Raw genomic sequence first — 22,072 nt, 5'->3', positions numbered from 1 at the left:
TCATTACTGTTACTCTTAGAGTTGACTACATGTGAGTCTGTGGAAATAGAAAAATCAGCCCAGCCAGCAGCAAGGCCCATCATATTATAGTGGTTGAGAAAGTAAAGCAAATTCTCAGAAAGGCCTCTCAGAAAAATATTAGTCATGACTCAGAGGACAGTCTTAAAACAGGCAGGTAATTTTAAACATATATCATAAAGGAAATTAGCTCATTTCATCTCTCCATTTGGAATTGTTTTCAGCAATGCCATGCAGGAGTACTGAGGGAGAAACATCTCCATACACTGACCCAGAACTGCCAGTAGTAGACACATTAAATTTTCTGGTTTTGCTGGGAAACCACAATGCTGCTTAACACCTTATACGTCAATTTGCATTTCCCTATGTTTAAATAACACTTCAGTTTTTCCCACAAACACTCTCAGGCCTTTGGAAGGCTTTAGGAGCCTAAAGAAATGTTGATGGTTAACTACTTGTGAAAACATACACTGTGGTTTGGGAATCTGTTGAAAGAATGGTGCTCTCCAGTCTATAGTAGAGTCAGTAACTAAGACTGCAAAGCTCTCTGAAGAAACAAATTCATCTGTTGCTGAAAGTCTGAGGGAAGTCATCAGACTGGCATGTGGATAGCAAAGATATCTTAGAGACTTGGCAGTATAGAAAGAAAATGTTTTGTGCAAAAATATTTGCTTTTTCTAGAAGAAAGACAACCTGGTTTCGGGAATAATTGCCTTCCTGGAATATGCCATGATCATTTAAGACTCCTGTTTTAATGTTATGTATCAATGACCAGTTTTTTAGAAATCAATCAATCGAGTATATTACAAAGATCAAAGTCCTGTGAGTGAAAACAGAGGTTCGTGGTTAGAAATCAGTCTTACTCAACAAAAGGAAAATTGCCGTAGTACAAACTGTAAATTATTATATCACACATCTGAAATTACCAGGGGAATGCTCTGTGCCATATCTGGAATCAAAAACTAAATGTCCCTAGAGAGGGAGACAGGAAAAGGATGGAGAGGCTCAAAGCAGTCATGCAAGGAAGTGATGCCAGCTCAGGGCCTGTTTTTTCCCAAGGCCATTCCCTGTTGCACTGCATTGGCTCAAGCAAGGGGGTACCACAAAAGGGTCCCGCTGCTTCTTTCAAACAAGGGCACTTCCAAACTGCCTGGCACTGATGCCCGGTCTCTGGCAGAAGCAGGAGATTACAAATTCACACCTTCTAGTGTAAATACTGCCTCCCTCTTTCTGTAAACGACCATTTAGCAATTCAATTAAAGCTGCAATTAAAGGTATTAAAACTGCTGTCAGAGCCAGTGAGAACAGAGCATGGAGTAAGGACGTGAGGCTAATAAAAGGATGAATCACAACCCCCCTGATTTTGAGAGGCTAAAACGATACAAATAAAAGCACAGCAGACAGTGTTTACATCACATTCTTCAACTTTAAGATCTTTACAGTGTTATGCCATTCAATTACTGCTGTTATAGAGGAGGTAGGGCTGAAATATCCATGGATTCTGTGAAGCATTTCACTTGACAAAGCCTGTGATGTAAAACAGATCTTGCTTTCTGGGTGCTACTGTTCCAATTTAACTTACTTAACTAAAGTAAGTTTTGAATAGGTTTAAGAGAAAATATGCACTTATTAAACTGCACTTATTCAGCCTATGTGAGCGCTGCACAAGCTTGACTAAACAAGCAAGACACCTGTGGGTGAACAAGGCACAGTATAAAGGTAGGTGGACACTGGGACAGGTCTCTGGAGACCACGAGCTCTACCCACATCCAAGGAAAACCAGGAAACACAACCAGTGTTTCACAGGATTTTAAAGACTGGAGGTGATGCTGGCCTTGATAAGGTGTAAAGAGGCTTTCACACACTAGCTGAAGTGACTCAGCTGGATTGTCTGAAAGCCTGGAATGGATGAAAAATGAAAAACTGTGAGAATAAGACACACTGATACACTGAGTGAACCCATTATTGCCCTCAAGCCCACGTCCTTTCAGCAGGGTTTTAGCTCTCTACTTAGAGAGGATTATTTTCGTGCCTGGTTTCCACTTTCTTCAGTTTCAAGTTATATCTTTTGCTGCTCTTCACTTTCTCCATTTCATTTTCCTTCTAAACCATTCCCTGCCATATTCTCCCTTGCACGTTGCCTCACTCCTTCAGGACCCACCTGAATGTTAAGCAGCAAAAGAGTATGAACTTCGTTTTACAAAGTGCTTTTAGATCCTCAGGTAGTGATAGCCTATGCAAAACCAGGCATAATTGTTATTTATAAACTTAACAGAATTTCAAGGGATCCCATTTGAGCTGAATATAAATTTAGGTAGCTGTTGTATTGGCAAAGTGAAGAATGTGCAAACCTCATCTTGACTTGCACTGAGAATAAACAGAAGAAAAAAGAGATTAATAGAAGCCACTCACTGTTTCTGAAAAGTAATATGGAGCAACAGCTGGGCACCAAACTAGCCAAGTTTTGATCATTACAAAAACAGAGCACACTGGAAGTTTATTGTAAAATCAGGGTTTGTTTCTGCTTTTCAGGTGGGACTTTCCATCAACAGACCTTATGTTACTTAAAATTGCATTTTTTAAACACAACAGTGGAAAGAAATTGGTTTTACTGGTATGTAATACTGTTAACTTGGCCTATTTGTCTCAATCTAACCCAGCTGCTTTAGATGCCAGTTTTAATGGTTTAGATCCTGGTACTCTGCATGAGGAATTCCCACCTGCAGCAGCAGATCCATAAAATCAATCTGTAATTTCAAGTTCCAATCTATGTGATCAGGCAGAAAAAAGCCTATACACGTATAGAGCTTAAGTACCATGTGAGCAATATGAAAGTGCTGTTGCTTAAGTGGCTGCCTTAGATGGCCAGAGAAATATATATATGTTTTACAATATCTTGGATTAAACTTGGATTAAAGTCTTACACAGTGACATTTAGTGCTTTCTGTCACCTCTGGCTAATTAAACAATAGTTGTTTTACCTTTGGCATTGATTATTACACAAATTCTACTTAAAAATCATCTAAATCTACAGAGTAGAGATCATCATCAATAAATCTGCTATTCAGAAAAACAGTGTGTTCTGCCCCACAAACAAAACTTTTTGAGCAAAAAACAAACACCTTCTGTTTTGCCCTCCAAGGCAGTAGAAGATATTGCCAAAGCTCAATCAGAAAACTCATTGCCTTCCACTGAAAATCAGAAGACTTTTTAACGTGGGGGAAAGAAAAAAAGAGGCAAAAATGTACCAGAGCAGAGAGCAGACAATTAAAAGAAACCAACATCCCCACAAGAAAAAAAGAAAACAAACACAAAACCCAACCAAACCAACTCAAAACCTTAACCCAAATACAAATACCTTACCTAAATACACAAGATATACAATATTCTCCAATAGAGAATTCCTAAAATTTTAAAGGGATGAGAGAAAGCACGAGCCATGTCAGGTAGAATCAGCCATGACATTTGAAAACACACTGAGGTGTGCTCCATTTCTACAGTGATTTTTCCCATTTGATGGGTGCACGTTGCTTTTGGTTTGGCAAACACCCAGACATGGCCAGGTACCACAATAACACCGTTTGGGTGCACAAAATGCTTTATCCAGGAAGGCATTTTTTGGCTTAAGGCATGTTAAAAATAGGAGATCTCACGTGGAAGACGCTTTCTTGCACGTGGCGTTCGTTGCAAACAAAATTGTTTTTCTTCTTAGGACTTACAGTGCCAGGGGTGAACTGGAAGCTGGTGAGGAGCAGGATCTGGGCCACCAGGACAGCAAAGGACAGGTTGGCGTGGATGTGGTAGCGCTGGTTGCGGATGGTGCTGACAGACCTGGCAGAAGGCAGAAACACATGGGAATAAAGCAGCATTGCCAGAAGCATTCCGAGAATATATTTATGATTTATCAGCAAGCATCTAGATTGACTTCTGCTTATTGGTTTTGGTGGGGTTATCATGATGTATTCTGAGCTCTCCTTCCACCAGGATGGAGTGATACCTGAGTGGTTTCTTTGATATTCTGCTGCTGTCCTGAAGGCAGTAGAAAGATTGATTTGCACATGAAAAAGCTCAGTTCGTGACTAGTGGCAGAATACCTTGAGGAGGTCAGACCTGCACCTCACAGAAAGCACACTGCACCTTACACCAGTCAGCCCACACTGTGCCACAGAACTCCTGGATTTATTTTGCTGGTATTTGCCTGTGTGAGAAACCAGGGAATGTGAAAAGACCTTTATTATGATTTTGACTTATACTATTATCAGCTTCTGGGCACAGGAACTATAGTTCTATACACAGATGGGCAGTGCCTATCTTGACAGAGACCTGACAGTGATTACAACATCATTTGAACACATCTCTCTTGGCATTGCAAAAAACAGCTGGAACTCGGACAAGAACATGCTTTCCTGGAAGTCTTCTGACCTCGTGTTTCTGTTCTCATCCAGAAATAGGAAACAGAAAACAAAAACACTGATCTGAACATCTCAGGCCTTTCCCACAATTGCATTCTTCTCTTTAAAAAGCAGTACTGGTGATAACAGGTTCCCCATTTCCATCCATGCTGCCTGCCAGCCCCCACCAGCAGTTTTAATCATCTCAGGACACCCAGGCCGTTGGCGATGGGAACTGTTGTGTGTCTCCTCCACTCAACTCCACCCACCCCCGTCCTTTTGTTGTGTCACACTGGATGGGGGTGACTCCTGCAGCCACTGTGTGTGTCCCTGCAGCAGAGTGACACGGACTGGACGATGCAGACCATGGCTGTGTCAGCCCTGCCCTTCCAGCACTGCCGTAGCCAGCGCTCCGTTGGAAGAGAACGAAGAGGGAAACGACGAGAAGTATCTGTGTCCTAAAAGGAATCCAAAGAGCCAGGATGTGCTGCCTGGTGCCAGTGGCTTTCTAATAGAGCTTCTGATGGTGGTAGGCTGGGGCAGTGTTCCCCAGGAGGGGAGCAGGACTGCCTGGCCTCCCGGGAACCGCCCGGCGCTGCCGGGACGCGGAGCAGCGAAGAACTTGCCAGATTCTTCTCCGCTGACGTTACGGTCATCTAACACCACATTGCAAAATTTCGCTTCAGCTGTTTAACGAGACCCTACTCTCCAGTGAAAACCTAATCAAATTATTTCTGATTGGCAGTTTGAAGCATCCTGTGTGTAGGTGGGGTGCTTTAACCCCGGGACAGTCAGCCGGTCCCAAGCTCTCTTGCAAAAGTCTTCTCTTTGCCTCCAGTTTCTTGAGGAGTTTTAAGCCCTGCTGCAGCCACACCACCTCCTCCCTTTACTCCTTTTTCCTTTCTAAACACTATAACATCCAATTTTGCACTCAGACAAAAGTGGAGCAGATCATTCCCCTCAGCCTAAACATGCCAACAGCACCGTGCCAGATAGGCAGACGTTGGAGTTATTTAGAGTGGATTTTGCCACACGTTACACATTTAATCCAAGTATGACCAACACAGGTCTTGAGACTTGAAAATAATGCAGGGTTTGGAACAAACGAACACTGCAATCAGTTTACTGTTTTTACAGCAAGTCATTTTCCCTAGAAACTGGCCTCTTAATGGGATGTCCAAAATACATTCTTAGGCACAGAAATCAAAAGTTGAACTCCTGAGTAGGAAGAATATGGTTTAGTGTGTGAAAGGAGACAAAGAATCCCATTCCTTGCTGCTCAACCACTCTGCTGCACAGCCTCAGACAAGTTGCTTCACCCTTTGTCATGTTTTCTGGTTTTTATTTAGAAACAAACCTCTATGAAATCTTCTTTCTTGGAAATGTTTGTATCAAGGCCAGCTGGGCCTCAAACTCAGTTATCACCGTTGGAAAATAAACAGGCATAGAGACCCTGAGTGCCCTGTAGCAGAAACATTCCAGTGCAAAGAGCCCTCCAAGGGGCTGCCCTGTTCCAGGCAGGAGGCTGCAGAGATCCAGAGGTTTTAAACACGAGCTGTGGAGTGAATATCACACTGCTTACAGTGTCCTTCATCCTCCTGAAACAACACATTAGACAACCAGCCTAATGGAGAACAGCAACTCGAAAATAAATGTGGCTTGTATGATGTAATTGTGTACATGTTGCATGAAACAAAAGGCAGGCAAGCTCTAATGTTGACTGAGACTTCCTTTCTGGGCATTCCTTTATAAACACGCCGCCTTCCAGCCCAAGAGCAGACAGAAGGACTGACTGTACACTCCAAGCAACCCAAAGATGAGGGTGAGGGGGGCAGAGGGGGTGATCCTGCAGTCCTTGCTCATATTGCACTTGCTTTGAGCTCCCAACCAAGTCATCCATGCTTTGAGCTCCCATCCAACTCCATATTTTTCTATAGTTCAGGAGTCTTGCAAGGAGGCTACTGCCTCCTTGCAAGACTCCTGAACTACAGAAAAACATGGAAAGTTCAAAAAAAAAAAAAAAATCTAAAAATCCCTCACGGGATGGAAATAGCTTGCTGTATAAAGACCACCCCATTTCAGGAAATGAAAGTAATTTAGAAATAACCAACCAAGTGTTACAAATACGTGTGCAGAATCCAATTAAGGGAGGTTGTAGAATTAATAGCCTTTGTTTTATCCTGAACACCTGAAGGGATCCTACTCGGTGGCCTGAAATGCGCTGCTTCCCTTCCCGCAGTGATAGCTGCTCAGCAGGTTATTAATTTAAAATTACTCACGACAATATAGCAAATGTGACCAGCGTGATCGTCAGGCAGAAGATGGACAGAGCACAGCCAATGTAAGTGATGGAGGAGAGGGCCACCTGGTGTTCTCTTGCTAGCTGCGCACAAAGGAAAAAAAAAAAAAAGAAAAAAACAAAAACGAAATAACAACTATTAATTGATTTATCACACTGCAGAACCACGGGTCAGCGTTTCCTCCTCCAGCCATTCGTGAAGAAGCTGTTCACAGTCATTCCCTGCTGTTACTAGAGGAGGGAATGAGGAGCCAGCTCCAAACTCAGTCACACAGCCAGGGGATCCACATGCCCATGGTATTTAGCTCCCTCTTTTATTTCCTCAACCAGGCTTTCCTCAGCACAAGCTGGAGTTTCTCTGCTGCTGCTGCAGCATCATCCAGCCTGAGATCAGAGCGGCTTATTGGGCTCGCAGGCAGTGTCAGTGATGGGATCTGTCACAGGTAATGCTCTCACACTGCAGTAATTTACATCACTGTGCAAATACCAGAAGTGCTTCACAGCAGTGAGAGCTGACAAACCCAGAGAAGCCATAAATCACGGGCCATTTATAGCCCGCTCATTTTGTTTAATTGTGTCACGTTTTCAGTGGCTGTTGAAGAGCTGGACTGACATCTGCAGAATGGAAAACCCCAGAAAAGACCCAGCATGAGCAGTAGGAGTGCAAACCTCTCCTCTCAGCCTCTGTTTTTATCTACAGGCACCTTTTGTAGAAGTAATTCAATTTTCATGAACATTTAAACTGTAACTCCACAGTGCTCTCCACTAGGATCTGTGTTAAACCTGGATAGAGTCAATACTGGAGGGACACCAGGGTTTGGTCATTCATCTTAAATTAATCAGTGAGTGTGTTTTAATTTTCCATGCAAGCTCTCATAAAAGAATGACAAAAAAAGCCCCACCCAACAAAGAGAGCCAGGAAGTATTAATATATAATAAGTAGAACAGAGCGAGGCAGGAAAAGGTTTTCTCATCTCAGAAGAATTTTCAAACATTTTTCCTGACTTGAATTTGGATAGAGTTGACATTTTCATAAACTGAACATAAACGGGGTGGGTGGGGGAATATGTAGTCAATCAAAAAGTTTTAATTTGATGCTTGAAATACTACGCTTTAATTTGAATCTCTGTTTACCATAAATTAAATTCCTAGCTGAAAACTCATTCAAAATATTTACTTATTAGAAAAAATACTGAAAGGAACAATATATTTTCCAACTTTTTTACAGGAACTTTTATCTAATGAAAACTAATCCTTTCTCACATGTTTGGGATTTTCTATTGTTTTCAACACACACAATAAAAATTTCCCTCCCAAACAAAGTATTTCATTAGAGATTATCAAACCCAAGCAGCCCCACCAATAAACTTCCCATTAAAATTCCTTTTAAAGGAGAGAAATAACATGCCATGTGGTTATGAGGAAACAGAAACACAGACAAAAAGATGTGTTGCATATGTACATTTTTCCTGCAATTATCTGCCAACAGAACCACCCCATGTACAGTAAGTTTTACAGCAGAATAACTTGTGGCTCACTCAGCAATCTGAGAACTATTAAGGGATGCAGCAGCAGCATTGGAAGACAACTGTTGCTATGGTGTTACAGTTCCTAGGAAATATGATGCAGCTCTTGAGTGGTTTTTCCTCTTCCAGCCAAAGGCACATTTATTTTCCCTGACTCGGACAGCATCAATTAAAGAAACAAAAGAGTTCTGTGTGCTGGACCAGCTTAAAAGCTCCATATAATTCCTACAGAAGAGATCCTATCGTCCCTCATTCCTCAGAGAAGCCATGGATAGCCATTCTTCAGAGAATATTCCTGAAATAGGAATAATCTCTGTGGTAAATTGAGCAATTTAAAAGTGATTTCCTCATCAGGGATATTCATGTCCAGAATGGATGGACCTTATTTCCTGATATCTCTGATACACATCCTTTTCTCTGGCTACAGGTGGTTTGCAATTCTACAGAAGGAGGAGGGGAGCAGAAGAACCTTTCACAGCTTCAAATCACTCTGAAATCAGTGCTTCTCAGCAGTTCAAAGCTTTCCTTCACTCCTTTCACTCCCAAACTCCTGCAGCCAGAAAATGTTCCCTGGGGAGGTCAGAGCTGCTCAGTTCTCATTCAGGTTTGCAGGGATCTGTCACAGTGTTTGCACTGGCAGAGGATCTGCAAAGGGAAAATCATATACAAATACAGAAGATACAGAGGAGCAAACTAGTGGAAACTGGCAAAAATCATGGAATCCCAGAATGGTCTGGTTGGAAGGGACCTTAAAGCTCATCCAGTCCCACCCCCTGCCATGGGCAGGGACACCTTCCACTAGCCCAGGTTGCTCCAAACCCTGTCCAACCCGACCTTGGACACTTCCAGGGATGGGGAAGCCACAACTTCTCTGGGCAACCTGTGCCAGGGCCTCTCCACCCTCACAGGGAAGAATTTCTTCCTAATATCTGATCCAAACCTACTCTCAGTGTGAAGCCATTCCCCCTTGTCCTGTCACTCCAGACCCTTGTAAATAGTTTTTCTCCATCTTTCTTGTAGTTCTTTCAGGTACTGGAAGGTCTCAATTAGGTCACCCTGGAGCCTTCTCCAGGCTGAACAATCCCAGTTCTCTTAACCTTTCCTCATAGGAGAGGTGCTTAATCCCTCTAAAAATCCAAGTCTTTGGTTTTTTCCACAGTAATCCAAGAGAAGATGGTGATCACACAAACACCTTTTTCTCACTAATTTCTATCAAAACTAACATGCCTCTAAGACAGTCTTTCTCTGGGTTTTAGCTCAGTCTTCCTCCAGAAACCCCTGCAGGGCAAGACATGATGAGAATCAAGTTCTCCCAAATGGAGCCTGTATTACTTAGAAATAAAAAAAAAGGGGGGGTGGGGAATCTCTTAACAATAAAATATAGAAGATTCTCTGAAACATAAAATAACCTACACAGGGCCCTGCATCTGCAACTGGAAATTGCTCTTGCTCTGGTAAACACAACCAGAATCTGATGATGCTTTAAGGATGATGCTCTTAAATCAGTCTGGTGGGAGCTCCTTCAAAAGCAACAGTGCTGCAGTTCACCCCCTCATCTTGCCCAGTGTGAGGGACAGAAAGTCTGTAGTTAGCTTGCAACCTTTTTTTATCATTATTAAGGAAGCAGTGATAGCTGTTCTCAAACTGAGCTCTCGGGCTGGAGGGGTCCAAGAGGGGGGTCCCTGTTCCCAGCAGCCGGTGAAACCAGCTCCTTTCTGTGGATACTGTGAATTCCAGGGGGAAGGATACAGCAGGAAAAGAAGGCCTGGGATTATTTCCATGGTGTGCAGCCTTGTTTCAGGGATATGGTGCAGGAGAGAGGAGAACCTGTATTTAAGACATCAGATCTCTACTAACTTCCCACAGCACACGTGTGGAGTGCTCCCACTGCAAGGGATAACAAGCAGCAGTTTGTTACAAGTACCTGGGTTGTCAAAGTGTTGTGAATCATCAATTAAGGAACAATTTCCTACAAATTCCAATGCTCTGATACGGGTTGATTTCATCTTACCTCAGCTTGTCTTTTTTAAAAGTTTTCAGCCTTCCTGCGTGATGTGGAATAGAAAACATTAATTTGGGATGATCTTGCAGGTAGCACAAAAATGCTAATCAGGCTGTAATGTTATTATTAAAGAAAATGGCGTGAAAAAGTTCCAAATAGAACATTGAGCAATCTGTGAAGTAGTCCCACTGAGCCTGATTCTCACACTTGTCCCAATCCACATCAAATTATTCTTTTCTTCTAACAGGTTTTGCTTCTTTTGGGTTTATACGGTCATTCTCTTACTCTGCAGCGAGCTGAAAAGCCAGGAAACGAGCTCATCCAGCCCCGAGTGTTAGTAATCACAAAACACTAGAAGACAGATGTTTCTTAGTTCCAGCTTCCACAAAGTCAAATCAAAAATTCCTGCCTCACATAACACTCCCACCCTTTTGGTTGAGGCTGTAACACCCTTTACCTTGCAAGTGTTGCTAAGAGCGTGGGCAAAGAGCTGGTGCTTTCAGCAGACCCACCCATCTGTGGTATTACAGTCTATTGTCTCAGCCTTGTTCTCCCTTGCAAAAGTCAGTGCATTGCTCAACACTTTTATTTTGGAAACCCTCAGGCAACTGGATGGCCTGAGGAATAATCCTGGAAAGACACCAGCTCAGACTCCAAATGTATATTTTTCATTTATGATGCTGTTCGTGGTGACATCTAACGCCTCTGTTTAAACAGAGCTGCACGGGGAGATGAAAATATATTATTATAATGGGATGGTGCTTTTATCTCTGGGAAAGATCAGTTCAGGCTGAAAGGTTGTTCAGTAGGCCCTATATCTAGATCAGAAAGTCTAGTTGTTTATGTCAGGTTACTGAGTGACTGTACATACAACCCAGCACACCAACCCACCACAAAGGTAGGTGGGCTACAGGAACACAGCTCAGCTCAGAGCATCTGCCTGGGCCACACAGGGCCCTCTGCTCACTGTGCCCTTCCTCTGTGTGACATTTGCACCCCTGTCCCTTTTGCTCATTCTTCACCTCTCAGTCAGTTGACCACAACTCTTCTGCTTTGCAAAGGGTGTACTTTGGGCTTTCTCCAAAGAAAGGGACGTTTTGGGGAAGTACTGACCTAAAATTTTCTTTTTCACATGCTGCAAAACATCCCTCTATATCCACGTTTAAAAGCAACACGTCAGACAAAGGGCTGAATTCAAACACTTCAACCAAGGTTTGTCACAGCTGATCCTGAAAGGGTTTTTCCCTATACCAAATTACAGCTTGGCCATATAGGCACTAAAAGCAGTAATTTCACTGTCTAAACTACTTTAGAAATCTCCTTTTTGAAAAGCAATTGATCTTCTTCTAGAAAAAGGCAAGTTCTTGAACCAAAAAATGTTTTACAGACATAAAAAAAAAAAAAAGTCCTGCAAGCTAAGGATTATATCATCCCTCCCATTTGTATCTTAGTGCTACTTACTGGTAGAACCCAGAATATATCTTTGCATATGCTTATACAGTGTAGACATTTTATAAAACCAAAGTTATTTGTTCACTGGTAGAAACGTAAGACATGGCTTTTGCATTTTGCCCTAAGTGCAAACGTAGGAGTGAGTTATATTTTAATGTCACTTTTGGTCAGTTTTCCATCTCACAGGATCATTCCCACCGTGGCATTACGAGGAGGGGTGGTTTTCACCCTGTTTATCCAACTGACAAATCTGCCATGAGCTGACCAGCCTTTGGCCTGGGCTGAAATCCACCCTCAGACCCTTCTTGTGCAAAGGCTGAACAACCTCTTCTGACACATTTCCCGGGGGGAGGAAAGGGGTGAAAAATCAGGGCTCAGCCAGTGCTATTGAAGCTGCACCTTTAAAATGCAATCTGAATCCAATTAAGAAAAGGATGAATAATTAACTTTGGCAGCCTGAGTGTCTCAGAGACATTAAAATGCTGGCCTTGGCTGATGAAGCTAATGGTTTTAATTGCCTCCAGAAAGCCTGCTGAAATTCAGCTACAGTCCAGAGAGGCCTTTATTTATATGTTAAATAATAATAAAAATATAAATCCCTGTTTTCCTTCAGCTTGCCAAGCACTTTGTTAGGTACATAACATTATGGCTTCTTCAAATTAACATCTGTGTTGAGTTCAGGAGGCTCAATCTACTCCCTGACACCACAGAAATGACTTTGGTGGAGCCATGCTTAATGGCACTGCACAACCACTACTCACAGAAAGGGAAGTCTACCTTAATGCAGAAACTTCTTTTCTCGAGTCACAATGTATCAGATTCTGCGAGCTCGAAGGAAGAAAGGCCTCTGAGAGTCACACTTTGCGGTGCAATCACCTTTATCAGCCATTTCCAGCAGAATTGCTTTCGAATTCCCATTCTCTATTAACTCCGCAGCTCCTGGGGATCTGCAGTAAAGTGCTACAGAGGGGGCTTTTCAGGATTACAGGCATATTTTCCTCCAGCCAACCCAGCCCGGTGCTGCTTATTTAAAACTTTTCACTGTCGCGCAAAAAATACAGAATTTTCCAAACATCTCTGCCAAGATATTAATTAGTATTTTTAAAAGCCCCCATCGTTTTTCGAAGGGGTTCTGAGCAAGATGCCATCAAACAGTAGGTAATCTGCTCATTACAGATCTCACACAGCAAGTTCTTGGTTCAAATGAAGCTTGAAGGAAGCGTGGCAGGGAGGAAGGACTCAAGTGGTGAAGCCCTATCAGATTATAATAAAGTTTGGGGATCAGAAAAGCAGGCATTTTCAAGTTCTTCATATCTGTTAGTGCAAAAAAAAGCAGTGTGGGTTTTCTGCCTTCATTTACAGGCCTAATGCTGGCAGTGTTTCTCAGGGAATGTTAAACGCTGCGGTTACAGCAGATTATCCCCCGCGACACCCAAGGAGCTGCTTTTGCCTGTACACCTGAGACTTGGACATCTGTTCTCTGCCTTCTGTTCCAGCCAGAGCAGGCTCATCCTGTTCTCCAGTTAACAACCAAAACAAAGTCCACCAGAGAGAGCTACGAGAAGGATCAAACCCAGCAGGGCTCCCGCAGGCAGAGAAACGATGGTCTCCTGCCAGACTGAGTGTGAGACTGCTCAGAGCAGTTGAGGTTAATTAAATACCCAGCTCCCAGTACAATACAACAAAAATAGGTATGTCTCCTTTTGACTCAGAAGGGTCTGTTTGGATTCAGGGCTGTGGATAACTGAGTTTTGCACTGCAGCCCAGCAGCTCCAATTACTCAGCCCTGAACCTCCCCTACACCACACTTTGGGGAGAAAGGGCATGAAAATGCCAATACAGGAGACAGACTGAACTCAAGAGTACAGAATGACTAAATTTAAAAATATTCAAAAGAGAACAGTGATGGATGAAGGTGCAGCATCATAACTTTTTTATACTGCATGGGGAAATCCTTTAATCAGCAAGAAGAACTGGCTGCCAAGTGGTTCAGTGTTTTCATTTCCACCATGAAAAGGAAGTCTATGTTATTTTGCTAAGTATTCTGATTAAAATAGAATATTCTATCATGCTTCTCGAACAAAGGAGTTCTTTTGACCATTATAACACTCTTAAATATTTGTGCTTTTCCAAAATAAAGAGTCATTTTTTATTCTCCTCTGCTGAGTGAAATTCAGTAACTGCCAAACAATTCTCTAAGGAATTTGAGGGCTTTAGTATCCTGCAGCACCAGTTCAACTTTTTACATGTAATTCTGTGGGATTAAGGACAAGGAAGGTGTCTCCTATTTCCTCCCATCAAAATCAAGGGAGCTGTACTGGCACAGGAGTGGAACAGCAAAAGAATGAACAATTGCTCTGAGTTAAAAATCAAGACTATTGCTCAATTTTCAGGAAAGATGAGCATGGATATAGTAAGGACAAAAGAAATATGATGCACAACCACACTGTGAACACATCAGAGAGAAGCGCTCCTCCATGGGGACAACTTCCACTGCCATAAAATGGAGGGGGAAGTGGAGAGAGTGAGAAAGAGCAAAGAAAGTTTACAAAGCAATACTAGAATAAACACTCAGGCTGATTTGCCTTTGTTCATCTGATGGGTAAGGGCTGTCTGAACTGTCTGTAGAGATCTCTTCAGCTAAACAAACTGTCAATGGTAATAAACAAGGACCAAAGAAATCAAAATGCCTATCCAATTTTTAAATATGCAACACAAAAGAAAAATCACTGGGCTAAGGCATTATTCTTTTTATGTTTCCAGCAATGAAAAGCGTGCTGAGAAAAGTAATTACATTAAAATTACAAAACAGCAGAAATCAGGGAGTGCCACATTATTTCCATTTCATTGTCCTATTAGAGAATGTAGCTGGTTGAAAATTTTAAGAAAAAGGGTTATCACTTCAGACTGATATTTTATTGCACCCAGAGTGCAATGTTTGATTAATAACTGCAATATTAGATTTAGGAAACAATGCTCCAAACTTATAAATTACACACCTATCCCCCATATTTTTAAAGCATTCACAATATTAGGACATTTTCAAAGCCTCCTTTATAAACAGGAATTGATGCACTTGGTTCTCAGTCAGCCATACATTATCAAAACTTGCTGTCAAACTCAGCTATAACAGTGAAAAATAAAATAAAATAAAAGTACACATATTGCCCCAAAGACGAAACTTGGGATGCCTTTCTTTTTGTAAATAGAACCTCACAGCTAAATCCCCAAGCCTTTTCAAAATCCTGGGCTCCCTGAGGATGCTAAAGATGAGTTGTCTACGTAGCTCCATCTGCAAGATCAGATTTTTTAAATATTTTTCCCTTTATAAACACTGCTCTGCTTTCAAGCCTGTTGGTGAGGGGCTTGTGCTGTATTGATTGATCCTCTCTTCTGAATTACGAGCAGGAGCTACAAATGGGATAAAACCCAAAGTCATTTCTAGTTTTAGAAATGCAGAAAATGTGCTCAAAACCCCAAACAATTTCTACCACAGATTGTATGACACTATTGCTTCACTGGAAATGTCCATCCACATGTGAACTTTATAGTAGTAATTTTTATACTCTCACGGTTGGAAAAGACAGAAAGAGGAAAAAAAGCAGGGGAAAAGGACAATTTAAGAGAATGGTCTGGGAGCAATAAATATTTCAGTTGTGTCTTGCATTGGTCCCTTGGGGGAAGTGGACCCAAGCTTTGAGCTCTATTTTCTGTGGGGGACAATGATTCCCCTTTAAGAGGATTTTTGAACTCTGGGTCCCCAGGTGTCCACCATCCTTTTGCTGAAATGACATTTATGTGGCAGATGGTACAAATAGCCTGGCATGCCTTGGAGTTGTTGGATCACTATAAAGATAAAAACTGCCAGATGGCTGGCATGTTCCTTGGCAGGAGCACGGGGCCCCACTGAGTGATGAGGGGAAGTAAAGCTGCCCAAAATGAAATAGTAGCATCCGAATTTTCTTTGAAGTGCTTTTGAGATGAGGCTTGCTCTGAGAGTTGGGTTTGATTCCTGCTGTCCGGGAAGCACCCTGAGCCATCCCTCTGTCTGTCTGGGCCAAGAGGAGTGTTGCTCGTGCCTCTCCCAGTGTCACCTGTCCCTCCTGCCCCAGGAATGGGACCTCTCCACCAGCCTTTTCCCCTCCAGCCAGAGGTTCCAGGGGGTGCAGGAGGAGGAGTTGCAGGTTGAGATCTCCCCAGACTCTGTGCCACTTGAGGGGACCTCTCATCTCCCACCCTCTGCTGCTCATCTCCAGGTTTGGGCACAGCAGAAGACGCTTGTACCACAGTGCCACAAGAAAATCACCACAGAGAGCACATCACCCTGGGTGCCTTCTGCTTGGGCTTCCTCCAGAAGAAGCAAACATAAACCAGTGTAAACACACATCCAGCTAAAGGGATTATTTAATTTTCCTGCCACAGCTGTATTAGTGCCCCAGTGTCTCCCTAAGCACAGCACTGCAGGGTGCTGGCAGCAAAGGTCTGTTCTGGCTGCACCAGCTGAAGGAAAAGCTGGAACATTGGTCTGTGGATCAAGGAAAGAGAAGGACAGAAGCTCCAAGAGTGCAGCTTAAGCAATGGTTTGCTGTGAGGTTCTTCACCCTCCCTCAGGTTCCCCCATCAGAAAAAGAAGCTTGATCAGAGCAATGAGTTTCCCAGAGGAGGGTGCACAGATCAGCCAATATCACACCTGCTCTGAACATCCCACTGACACTTATTGTTGGGAAGATGCAGTTGAATAATTCTCCATCTTACTGACTTGATCAGGGCTGTGAAGGGTTCTCAACCAAGCTTCCAAGTACTGACTGTGTGCTGACCTTAATTACATCCATGCAACTCCACGAAAGCAATCAAGGGCTGAACATGTCCCTTCAGGAACATTCCACTGGTCTTTGGTCACATTTTACCCTCAATCAACTTATTTATTTGGTTAAACCAGTTCACGACCATTAATCTCCAAAATTCAAAATAAATGCTATAATTCCTCAAGCGAAAACCAACAAGACAAATGAATCTCAGCGAGCAAGAATCCGGGCCAGGCGTGATACAGACATGACAGCAGAGTGATAAAACACAAATAATTCCAGCATTCCAGGGGGGCCAATTCATCAGCAGGCTAACAGGTCAGTGCCAGGCTGACATCTGAGCACCACATGGTCGTAAGTTTTTCCAAGATGGTTATTTCATTCCCGAAATAAACTTGTTACAACTGCTAATCCCCCGCATCCCTGAAAGCAGCTAAACCTCACACATGTACCCCGAGCTCATCAGCAGCATTGTTCATGCCCTTCTTTCACAATCACCACGACTCCAGTGCTTTCAAGCTCTTGCTGAAACGAATATAAAATCTGGACTGGTGTTCAACTACATTTGTGATCCCAGCTCAGTTTTAACTAATTCATGGTATTCAAAGTCCTTCTTCTTCACATCCTGGTGTACAGCCCACAGATATGAGAGTGAAGGTTTGTTTTCTCACATTTAAGTTAAAATTCCAGAATTTAAATTCTTTTTCTTTGTGACTGCTCTCTTTCAATTTCTTTCTCTGGATTTTGGAATAAAAACACCTTTTCATCTCAGCAGATTTCAGCCTCTGGAGATTACTTCCAGCTGGCATGCAGTAGAACAGTGACTGAATTAATCTCACCCGTTTTGAGCCAAGATCAAGAAGAAAAATCAAGAACTCACAGCTTGTTGCTAAGAACCTTCTTGCATTTCTATGCTCCCTGGAAATTAGACCCACCTGACAGTCTGTGCCATAAACATCTAACAATCCAGCATCCCTCAGCTCCCAGCATTTCAAGCACTCAAGAGAAAGCACCATCAGATGCAGGATATCCTACAGTTTTCTTCCTATGAGTGTCTCACTGAAACAAAATGAAATCCATGGGAGACAATTTAATTCCTCCCCGAGCCAGGTGCATATATTACTGTCACAGTTGTGTATCTTACAATAAACTTGCAATGATAAAAACTGTTGGGAATATAGCAAGGGATTTATGCGCACAAGAGATGCACAAAATGTGTAAATATGTAGAGTGATCTGCTGGATATTGGTGCAGGTGGGAAAAGGAGCAGGAAGGGAGGCACTGGGGGAGGGTGAGCAGGTCAGGATCATGCTGTGGTTCTGTAAGTGGGAAGAGGTAGCTTTGACTATGTGAAGGAACAAAGAGAAGGAGTTAAGCAAGGAGATTCTTGCTGGAGTTTAACACAGCTCAGAAGAAAAAGTCACCATCCTCAACAAACAGTTCTCGTACCAGCTCAGCTCTGTGGTCATTAGAAATGCTCACCACACCCATTCCTGGGGCAGAGCAGGCACTTCTGAGGAAGGTCACTTATTGTTGGTGTTGGTTGCTTAGAGACACCTTGGCTTTGCCTGCACTCCCTGAGGATGCCGTGCTCTCCGGGTGGGAACAGCAAACTCTAAATAACTGCAATGCCTCATTAATGGAATTATTATGCCTTTTTTTTTTTCTTTTTTTTTTCTTTTTTTTTTCTTTTTTTTTTCTTTTTTTTTCTTTTTTTTTTTTTTTCCTGAGCAGAAAGAAAATCAATATGAAAAGATGCTGAGAGAGAACACTTATCACACTGAGCTGGTCTCAAGAGTTCATGGATTTCCACACCAACAGTGCTCTCCCTAGGGGTGTTCTCCCAGCTCTGAAGCTGCTGTGTGTGTGCTGGTCTGTATTACAACCCTTTACGACTGTCAATATTCCCCTTTTTAATTTTGTTAATTGTTTTCTGTGCAGCTGTCTGCCTTTCTGCAAGGAGTGGTAGAACTATTTCTACCTGGTTTTACTGTTCCACTGACTGCTGCATTAAAGGCCATTCTGGTGCCCTTGGAGAGGATGTCTGACTCTTGCTGCTCCCCTGAGAGCTGCATTTATCAGCATGATGGAGAGAAAGGGAAATTATACTTTCCATAGGAGAATGGAAGTGTAAAACACTCAAAGAATTCCCATGAAAAATGAATTCACTTTTTTTTGTACTAAAATATAGCATTTGATGAAAAACACTGTCGTTTTCAGGCAATGCATTTCCAACAACTTATTTATATTTTTTATGAAAAACAGGCCCTTTTCTGTAAGAAGAAAACAAAACATTCTGTCAAAAATAGTGTTCATATGGAAAAATTTCATTCATTTCTATTTATATGGCCATAGATATATAATAACTGTATAAAAAGAACTGTTCAAATGTGGGCAATTACATACTCCTACCCTCTCTTTTACTCTTCTCATATTATCTGTGCACTTCATTTACGACAAGAAAAATAAAATACACACAAGTTCAAGATCAAATACAACATCATTGCAACAATTTCTTAGAGCATTGACAATCTAATATTCCAACAGGTGATTCAAATGGGCCCTTTGGACCTTGGCTCATGAATTTCAGAACATGGTGAATAACATGAATAGGTGCTTAAAATCCACAGCATTGTAACATTTGCTTAAGAGGGTTCCAAGGACACCTGAAAGGAGTTTCCAATTGGGTAGTTGATTCAGTGGGCTCTAATGCTCAGACAGTTGGGGCAAATACTTAGGGAATGTTTCAGGAATTTGTAATTGAGCACAGTCTTCTCGTACAGCTCAAAAGCCAGGAAGCCTGTCTTTGTATGACTCTCAGCTTCATGCTAATTACACAAAGAAGATAACATTTCTTTTCACTAGTTAAAGTATTAATACCACAAGATAAACATAAATGGTCAATTTAAAGGGTATGTCCTGGACAAAGATTTGGGATGAGATTTTCCTTTTATTGTAAAAGGAGGGAAAAACAATGCAAAAATATTCCACACAAATTCTGGTGGATGTAAATGCATTAGACCAAAAATTTAAGGAGAGAGGAAATATTGAAAATGGAACCATTAAAGGACTGTGAGAAACTTGAAGGTTCATTCACATCCAGCCTTTCCTACTTAAGCATTTCAAACCTCTTAAGGAAAACTTGATTCCAAAGGCCTTTATATGAAATCTCTTTGTTCTCCAATTACTAATATTGCACAATACTGAAACTTATTGCAGCGTCCCACTAATCACCACAATTTTAAATCTGTTTATTTGAAAGCTGGACCTTCAGAACTATTCCCCAGTAAAAAGTCCACTATTCTTGCAGTGCCTGTCCTGTTCAATCTTGGCTAATTCCCTGTATGCTGCTGTTTAAAAAGGTTAATAACAGTGCATTTGTCTCAGGACACTTCTGTCTCACAAGGTTGGAGGTCTTCAGGCAAAGCTGCACTTTATTATCAGTATGAAGAGCTCCTAGAAAAATTATACTTGGAAAGCAGCTGGAGTCGTTAGGTGCTTTGCAAGTAATAAAGATAATAACAGTTAGATAAACCCCAGATGACCCAAAGAAGCCAACTCCCAGCTTCTAATCTGGGATGAGCCAGTCCTTGGAAAGACTTTGGTGCTGCTCAGAGGTGTAACCCTGCTCAGAGTCCCTTGCACTGCAAGCTGATCCCTGCATCTGCAGGAACCTGTGCTGCCCTCACCAGCCCACGCTGCCCATCCTGCAGCAGGAGCTTTTTTGGCAAAGCTGCTGCCTAAAAGGAGAGCAAACCCATCAGTTAAGCAGAGCCTGAGACAAGGTCATATAATCAATGGGCCCGTGGCAACAGAACTGACAAAACCCCTCCAGCTGCACCACAGAGGACACCAGCCTTGTTAGCAGCACACAGGAATAGCTGTGGCAGGAGTCCTCCTGAAGCTCTTCAGCCTGTTAATTTATATTATTGGGATGGTGTCTGCAGAAAACTGAGAATGTACCAGAGAGAATAAATTTGACAGACAATTTGTATACGCTCCTTTAAATGTGCAGTTGGTAAATTATTTATATTACACGTTCATCATTTATTGACTGAGGGTTCCTTGGAGCAGAGCCTCATCACTATCTCCACTGGATCCTCCCTGGCAGAAGCACACCTAAAAAAAGTGGTGAGAACATTTCTCATGCTCATGGCAGTGCTGGCTGTCTGACTGCTAAGATCCAGGACTGGGCTGACCTTGCCTGCTGCTGAGTTTTGGAGAGGGAGTCCTTCAGCAAGAGCAGCACTTCACCTGTCAGGAGCAGACACTCTGTACCATGAAGAGAAGACCATGTCTAGTGTGCAAAACAATGTGTTTGCCATCAAAGTTTCATCTGAAACCAGTGATTAGTGTGAATAGCAAGCAAAGGTCCTGGGTAAAGAGAGAAAGAGTCATGTTCCACGTGAAGAGATGCTTCCTTGCCAACTCTTTGGACAAAGGAACTGAACATAGAGAAAACTATACATAAGGGGTTCACTCTCAACTCTAAAGCCCTGGTTTGCTTCTCATGCTCCTTCTACACAAGCCCCTGCTTGGCATCAAGGTGAAGAAGCAGCAGCAGGGAGACACTTGGAAAGCTGGCAGAGATGAGGGCAGGGGCCAGCTGGCAGCAGAGCTCACTTCACATGGAGTTCGAGCTCAGATGTTCATGTTCCACAAGTCTAGTTACCAAAACCCTAAACAGCCACATCTCAGCTGTCTCTGTCTTGAAAACCAATCATAAAAGCCAAGGTCACCTGTACAATGTGCTCTAGTGCTTTTCCTGCCTAGAACTTTAAGAAATCATGCCCAAAGAGTGAGAATGAGGTAAAGAGAGTTCTGACCTACCACGAGTATGTTTCATTTCAGTTCCCAAAAGTTTTAAAACATAAATATAGTCAAGAAGTATTAAAACATCCCACCAGATAGCGAGATATGGAATAAATCTGAGTTGGGCCTAAATGAGCCCAGTTCTAGTCACTTAACCAATGAGGCATGAGGAGGAAAGGGATGTATTTATGCTTCATTTTTAACAGATAGATTTATTCCTTTGCTTAATCTCACCTTCAGAGGCACCACTTGCATCAGAATGGCGAAGTTAGTGAGGTGGTTGCAGAGACACACCGAGTAGTTGAGGTCCCCACTCTCACGCACACAACCTTCGTTAGACCAAACACCAGTTCCATTGCTGCAAAACACACAAAAAATGGAACACAGCCTCTCAGCAAAATGCATCTTATGCAGGTTAATTTGGCATGCATTTTGCTATATGGGAGATGAAAAGTTTGGAATGCCATCTCAGGCTGGAGCATCCACAAACACTGCTGGCATCTTCTCAATTCCGTCATGGAAATAGTTAAGGAAAATATTGACCTGGACAAGGTGGAGTTGAGTCCCCTACATGAATGTTTCTAGAGATTTCTTCCCAGTTTTATAGTCGATGTATGATAACTACATTTTTTTCTTTATATTGTGCATCTCATTAATGGCATTTCACCCTGACCCAAATTTCTGTATTCTGTAGTATCAGATGAGTCAAAAACCCAAAAACCCAAAAAAGTTAGTGTGTCTTATCTGCTGCCTGCCCCTGTCCCACT

General features: G+C 42.4%; 1 protein-coding gene across 1 annotated transcript in view; it reads right to left on the bottom strand.

The window, feature by feature from the left end:
- The window catches only part of ADGRD1 (adhesion G protein-coupled receptor D1), a 140,756-nt gene that overhangs the window by 38,285 nt on the left and 80,399 nt on the right, over positions 1-22,072 (bottom strand). The window contains exons 15-17 of the mRNA XM_032706168.1: positions 21,540-21,663; positions 6,689-6,792; positions 3,738-3,849 (exon numbers count right to left, since the gene is read on the bottom strand). Of these exons, the coding sequence (XP_032562059.1) occupies positions 3,738-3,849; positions 6,689-6,792; positions 21,540-21,663 (340 nt within the window). The remainder of the gene's footprint in view (positions 1-3,737; positions 3,850-6,688; positions 6,793-21,539; positions 21,664-22,072) is intronic.

Source organism: Chiroxiphia lanceolata, chromosome 18, assembly GCF_009829145.1.
Source record: "Chiroxiphia lanceolata isolate bChiLan1 chromosome 18, bChiLan1.pri, whole genome shotgun sequence".
NCBI classification, from domain to species: domain Eukaryota; kingdom Metazoa; phylum Chordata; class Aves; order Passeriformes; family Pipridae; genus Chiroxiphia; species Chiroxiphia lanceolata.
Note: the sequence above shows the minus strand (reverse complement) of the source record. Positions and strands in the feature narration are given on the sequence as shown.